The 7,176-nt window shown below is 40.8% G+C and overlaps 1 protein-coding gene across 3 annotated transcripts in view; it reads right to left on the bottom strand.

The window, feature by feature from the left end:
- Positions 1-117: 117 nt before the first annotated feature.
- The window catches only part of LOC102209612 (tubulin-specific chaperone cofactor E-like protein), a 15,767-nt gene continuing 8,708 nt past the window's right edge, over positions 118-7,176 (bottom strand). For all 3 annotated transcript variants that reach the window (XM_005725356.2, XM_005725358.2, XM_005725357.2), the window contains exon 9: positions 118-3,533. In XM_005725356.2, the coding sequence (XP_005725413.1) occupies positions 3,191-3,533 (343 nt within the window). In that variant the 3' untranslated portion in view covers positions 118-3,190. The remainder of the gene's footprint in view (positions 3,534-7,176) is intronic.

Raw genomic sequence — 7,176 nt, 5'->3', positions numbered from 1 at the left:
CCTGAATTAGATAAAAACAAAAAACTAAACACAAAAAAAATCCCCCCACACACTATAGGTATTGACTATTACTGCAGAATTATTATGAAAAGATAACACTGCAATTAGCTGGAACAATCAGTATTTATTTTTTTTATTTAAGAGAAGTTAAAGCACCATTATACAGTACAGGTATAGAAAGATTGCAGTAATGCAAACAAGAATTAAAAGTGCACGGAAGAAAAGCAATACAGAGAGCAAACGAAATATAAATTAGACACCACACACTCTAACCAGCACAAGGCAAAGTGAACTTTAGATCATCAATTTTTTTTAACTTTTTAAAATCTGTAAATAAACTCTGTTTTGGTATTACTGAAGGATAGATAAAAAGGTGACAGGCGCAGTTAATATTCTAGAAATGTCAAAATTACAAATGCCCATAAAACAACATCGTTTCCCTGAAATGACACGTCTTGCAAATGATGCAATGCTGAAAGAAACAAAGACATATGAGACTGTGCAAACCAACCTCACAATGATCCAAACAAAACAAAACAAACCCCTCACACTTATCCCAGCACTTCTCAACAGCCCATTCATCATAATACAGATTAATAAAAGTCAACAAAACAAAGAGATCTCCAGTCATCTACTACACAAAGAAAATCTGTCAGTCCAGATGGCACTGTGAGCCTGCCGCAGGACAAGTGCACCCCAGCACATGTTCACATGCTTGCATAAGCACAACAAAACACTTTATTTGCGGACGCTCAAGAGAAGCATTTTGACCTGGGAGCTCTAATTAGAGTCTACATTAGAGAAAGAACCACAGCAACAATGACTTAACTCCACATAACTTCACTTGCTACCAACGAACACGTGAAAAAAATGCACCAGTATTGTTATGACACATAGTTTAAGTGACTACATCTGTAATGCTCCAGCTGGTAAAACACAGCAGACACCAACAGCCAAAGTCTCGTCAGCTAAAGTAAAATAAATGTTCAGGCGATAAGATGGGTTGAAAAATTCCTGCTGAAAGCTCACAACACCAGGACCTGCGAAACAGCGCAAACTAAAAGTTTGGGTGTCTGTGAGATGGAAATGTAAAGGAGAGAGACTCGGGTGGACCGGTGAGGGCCAAGAAGCTGTTTGGTGAACCTGTTCCAACTTAAATCCAGCGGAAGTGTCCGTGACACAGCAGCTGGTGTGTGGTTACCATACAGAGTGAGCCTCAGCGCTTCTCAGCTGCTCTTGCGCTCCATTCATGCGCAGGACAGCCAGAAGACCTGCGGTAACTTGAGCATCAACACTCCTTCTTTTCTCTGTCCCAGACCCGAGCTCACCTCAGACATGTCTCGTCTTTCTGCCAGGGCGTCTCGACTGAGAGGTATCCGAGTGTGTGTGCGGGTGTGCGCGTGCACGTTACACCCAACACATGGCATTTATGCATCAGCTTGCAGGTTATTCCGGGATATTTCACTACAATCGCGTGGAGAAAGTCTAAGTAGGGAATTACATGTGCTGCTTATCTACAAACTCTTCCTGCAGGAAATCAAAACAAAACAAAATCTTCTCCACTTAAATAATGGTTAGAAAAGTAGAGCAGTGCTTTTAGGCTGTCATCATCATGAAAATGTAAATAAAACGTAATTTTTTTTAATGCAGTGCAAATATGGATGGTGCCCAATTTACAAAACCTTGGCACTACAAAAAAATCAAGACCATGTTTAAAGCCTGATTAGTTGCAATCATTGCAGTATGATTATTATTATTATTTATTTATTTTTGTCATCATGGTTGCTTCTGGAGAACGTAATAGGTTGGAACAATTTTAGCCCAGACTGTACAAAATCTCCTGCAGCCAGTTTATAGCGAACAGGCATCAATTCATCTTTTACAAAAGAAACATGGAGAAAAATGACAATGCTGATCAAAGTGTAATCATTACGGAGGAACAATGTGCAATGAAAGTGGCAGAATGTATTCTCAGAAAGGGCATTTCTGATATCCAATGAATTTGAATCTGAAATCGTGTATAATTTATATTTGTCTCCTAATTTTAATGTATTCACTCTTTAAAAATACTAATTCGTTCTCAGTTTGGTGCAGAAATATCAACAGTAGGGATTAGAAGGTCTGTTTTAACCCTTCAAATGCTTTAATTATAAGGTGATTTTAGTTTTAAAATTGGTGTGCAATTTATGCATTTAATTCATAATAAGGGAAACAATTTAAAAAAAAATTAAAGACAGTTGTATGAAGGAAAGTATGATCTTAATGTTCTGCAGCCCCTAAAAATCTAAAAACACATCAGATATAAATTTGGCTGAACTCCCCTTCGAGGTTGTGTTCTTGTGCCTATCCCGATCACGTTAGTGCGGTGGCTTTCTTTGGATGCGCCCGCTCTTACCACCTGCACTTGCCTTTCTTTGGACTTGCTTAAACAAACTGTTTTTCAACAAACAGTCCAGTTTTCAAGCCTAAAAGTTCAACATCAGGTAAAAATAGCAGAGAGGAGGATGCCCACACGTTCTTGGCATCCTCCAAGGTCAGCCAGTCCACTATTAAAGACCATGAGATCTACTATAATGTCTTGATGGACAATATTCAAGGGGAAGGACCTGGGTTGTAAACACATATGACATATGCATGGCACATGGCTCTCAAGTCTCAAGTCAAGCCTTCCTGCAATTTCCATTGTTTTCTCAGAAATTAAATTCAAGCTGAATGACTGCTGTTTTGACTGCAAAAGATATCCAGCAAACAGAAGAACCAGTGGAAGTGGTCATAACAAGACTGATATTTATCCAGAGGTGCACATGTGGAAGACCCTGAAGGGGAGAACGGCCAAATTTCGAGTCAGGTATGGTTTTTCGGCCATTAAGGGAGCAGTCCTAGAACTTTTTGATATTTTTTTTATGCTTCATCAATAAGATGTAAACTGCACTTGTAGCTCAAGCCACATGAAGCATAGAAATGTGCGACTTGCATTCAAGTCTTTGTAAATATCGAACAACTATGTGCAAATGTACTATTGCATAAATGTGATCAAGATTTTAGACAGCAAACCTCTTTACCATCAAAAACACCCACCCTTTTTTTGATATCTAAAAAAAGGGTTCAAGTCAAAAGCGTAATATCCAGTAATTTATCATTTCTACAATTCCTCCAATCCAAGTCATCCAGAAGTGGAGAACCTCCCGACTCAAAGACCCGAGGAGCTGCAGCGGCTTTTGTCCCTGGGCACTACCAGGATCTCGTCCCCGTCTCGAATGCCGTAGGAATGCAGGGCCCGGGTGCCGCACTTCAGCTCCTCTGGTCCAAACATTGAACACATCTCTCGGTCGATGTAGAAGAGCCTCATCCCATTGGGCAGCTGCAGCAGACCCTTAAGGTGTTTTTTTAGGTCACCCACTGTTTGCTCCAGACGGAGGCTGACTGTCTCCACCCTGTCACCCCAGCGAACAACCACCATGGTGAGGCTGGGTCTCAGGTCTACCTCAGCCAGTGGAGCCAGGTGGCCATATTTGGACACGAGGATACGGTACCTGCAACAAAGCAGAGCTCGTGTTATTTTTTATTTGTTATCAGCTCAACTGAATGACATCAGCATACAGCAAAGACACACAAACTCCTACAAGACATACACTTGAAATCCACCACACAAAGTATGGTGTTTCTCAGACATGGCAGTGACTACATAGTCTCTGAAAAGTGAGGCCCTTGCAAAGTATCTCAGGGTGTTTTAACACCTCTAGTTTCTTTAGTCTTAATCAGCTGATGGATTTGTAAACTTGTGGCTTTTACTCATGGCTTTGTTTCTTTTTACAGAGAGAAAACTCCAAGTCAACCAAAAATGCATCACCACAAACCGTGGTAGAGCAGGCATTCTGCTTATTGGCCAATGAAGGGAAATGCTGTCTTCTGGACCTTTGGTTTATTCCACAGCTAGCTGCTACAGTTTGAGCTCTCTGCATGTGTATGGTCTTCTGCCGCATCCCAGGATGCAAAGCACATCTGACTATGAGGAGGCATTTATCTCAAACTAGCAGCGCACACCTGATAGTTGGGGTTGGGTGGAGGTCAGATTATGTTCTGACTATAAATTAAATAAAAAAATACCAGAATTTGATTTACACGGCCTAAACAGTGCAGGTGTGAAAAACCCCTTAAATCTTTATTTTTTTATAATTGCAAGGAGGTAGTGATATCTATGACTGCAAACAGACTGGTACTATACGAGTCTATGGGAAAACAGCCCTCAGGCTTGGCCTCTAGAAACACTTTCCTGCTGAATTCATTCACTCAGTTCAGGTCATTCTGAATAAAACATTAAGACCCTTTTATAAATGCACCCGTTCTAAGTTTCAGAAAGGAGGATTTTCCAGGGTATGCTAACCGCTAACTAGCTCATTATATGCATATAATTTTTGAATATTTGCCAAAACTAACTGAAAAATGAGTTTGTCAGACATGCCTGCATGTTATTCTACAAATATATGGAAAAATATTTGCCCAAAAAATCATGATAACACATAATGGCATTTTTAAGGTAGACCACAGTGTCTCTTTGCCCCCCCCATTGTTGCTATGGTAAATAACATACACCCTGTACTAATGATAGGATGTAGGCTTCATTTCGACATTCAAAGAGCAGCTTGGTCTACGGCTCCACCCTGCCCTCTGATGTCACAATCATACTGTGTTTTAGCACTGATTTACTCTAAATGGAATCAAAATCTAGAAATTTAACAACAAGCTGTACAAAATAACACTTAAAACTAAAGACAGAGATGATAAAGTCATTGTGAAAATGCTTCATGAGGTCACGAATCAAGTTAAAAGCAGGGCAATCTTCTTATAGACTTGTATAGGACAAGACTTCTCTTTGTGCCCTCTGCTGGCTGTTATGAAGAATGCAGGTAAAAGGCTGTTCAACACTGGCTTCACTTTTCAGACTCACAGGTTATACATCCTCTTTTTTTCCTTCTTAGATGAAGTGCAGGTGTGAAATAGAAACAGCAAGTATATTTAAGATATTTCAGATTTTTTTTAAAAAAGACTTTAAACTCAGGGTTATGGAAACAAGCTATGAGTGTTTAAGAGGCAGAGAAACACCGAGTTGTCTGCCACTTGCTTGCCGTGAGAAAGCTCTCAGCCATCTCAGGGGAATGCGTGTTCGAGATAAGGCCCTAGGAACGATTAAATAAAATCCAGGAGAAAAGGCCTGTGCTTTCAAAGCTACTGTAACAGCTGGGCCAATCAAAGCAATTTCACTTCCCTCCCCAAAACTCCTCCACAAAGCCGCTGCCCTGGCCCTGGGATTTTCTGGCCAAACTTGCAGTCCACCCTGGGAATTCTCCACTAAGGCCACAGTGCACAAAGTGCCATTCTAAGAGAAGCCATTTACCAAAGAGGCTTCATTTAAGGTGGTAAGCATGGTATAATGGGGCAAACAATGCTGCAGGTGATAAGAAGCCGACATTCCAACTGTCATTTTGGCATTCTTTGATTCCTGCGGAGGAAATTACAAGACTGTGAGGCCAAGAGACACCATGTAGCTGAGCTCTCCTGTTTTGGCATTTCATCGACTCATTCTCTCATTTCTCCAGTTATTTACTTGAACGTATGAGCACCTCAAAAAGTTAAAATGTAAATTTTCCCACGTCTTTCCCTGAGACTGTGGCTCTGTTTAGACCCACTAACTGCTAACTTCACCGGATACGCTGACTCTCTGGTTTCTTTTTTAACCCTTGCCTCTACTCTTTCTCGCCACTAATCCTTCCTGCCCAGTGTTGTTTTCTTCCCTTTCCCATTTTTTCCAAGGAATTGTTGGGGTGTATCCATCTCAGTTAGTCTAGTTTATGGTTTGAGAACACGTTTATAGTTACTCAAAGCCAGGCTGTGTCAGATGTGTTCACTTGAGAGGCTGTGACCCACCTGCAGAGCTCTGATCTCTTGGGGTAGCGAGGCCGCAGCCTCATCCGAAAGGAAAGGGGATAGCTGTGCGCTCACTGCCTACTGAGTGTGTCTGACACCCCGATAACACCCGCATGCACAGTCACGGTTATACCCGACCCTGGACCTACACCGAACCCCTCCCAAACCAACACCGCAAACGCAACGCTTGATGGACAAAAATAAAATCAGAGCGATGAAGTTGAACACAAAGAAAATGAAGTTTTTAGATGGCGATGAATGTGTTTAACATAAAAATAAAAAATAAAAACGATTAACTGCTCCTGATGGACAAACAAGTTGTGCCACAGTTAATAAAATAATTTATAGCCAGGAGTGCTGTGACAGCTCATGTGACATCAGAAAACAAATCAAATTTCTCAAATTAAGGCTTCAGGTTGACAGAGTAGGTGTATACATAAAAAAAACAACCTGCTACCTGGTGTATCAGTTTTCCCAATCAGAGAATTCCCAGCACAAAGGACTCATTGAGCAGGGAGAGAGTGGTGGCATTGTCTCCCAAAGGTTAGTTTCCCCCAGTCAGGGACTACACCTTCCTCCAGAAATCCCTCCCCAACATTCTGCTGAGGTTAAGTGGAATGCAGTTGGTGAATTATTTCACCTCTGTGAGCCCCCCCGAGGAAGGCTTTCAACCTCCCCCCGCAAAAAAAAAAAAACATATAGTGTGCTGGACCCAAACTGAGGACAGGGATGGAGATTGGTTGCTAATGTTGTGAGTCAGCGGGTGTTCCCATATGAATATAATGCAAACGTAAATGCCGCTTAGCTTTCTAATTGAAAGCCAGTGCTGGCATCTTGTGCTCCATATTTAAGGTATTTAGTGAAGACTTTCAATATGAATTTTACTCTAAATGTCTCATCTGAATGTTGTAATGAAGCAATGATGAAAACAATCTGATGTAAATTTTAGAGCTGAAAAAAACAACAACAATTTATTGATCAACATAATGCTACACAATATATTTTTTAATTTATCATGTTAGCTATTTACTCAAGCCAAAAGATGTCAGTGCTGTAGTAGCTCATCAGGCTCACGATCCATCACCGCTCAAGGGTTACTGCCCACAAATCGATAACTTTGACTTTGATAAAAACTTCAGTAAAATCTGACCAACACTGATTCTTCTTCCCAATGGTTTAAACTCAGCTACATTCAATTCAGTTGCATTTTATTTATATAGCACCAAATTACAACAACGCCAACTTCTACCC

This window comes from Pundamilia nyererei, unplaced genomic scaffold, assembly GCF_000239375.1.
Source record: "Pundamilia nyererei isolate P.nyererei 1_Seehausen unplaced genomic scaffold, PunNye1.0 scaffold00015, whole genome shotgun sequence".
In the NCBI taxonomy this organism is placed as follows: domain Eukaryota; kingdom Metazoa; phylum Chordata; class Actinopteri; order Cichliformes; family Cichlidae; genus Pundamilia; species Pundamilia nyererei.
The sequence above is the reverse complement of the archived record's forward strand: the minus strand, read 5'-3'. Positions and strand labels throughout refer to the sequence as shown.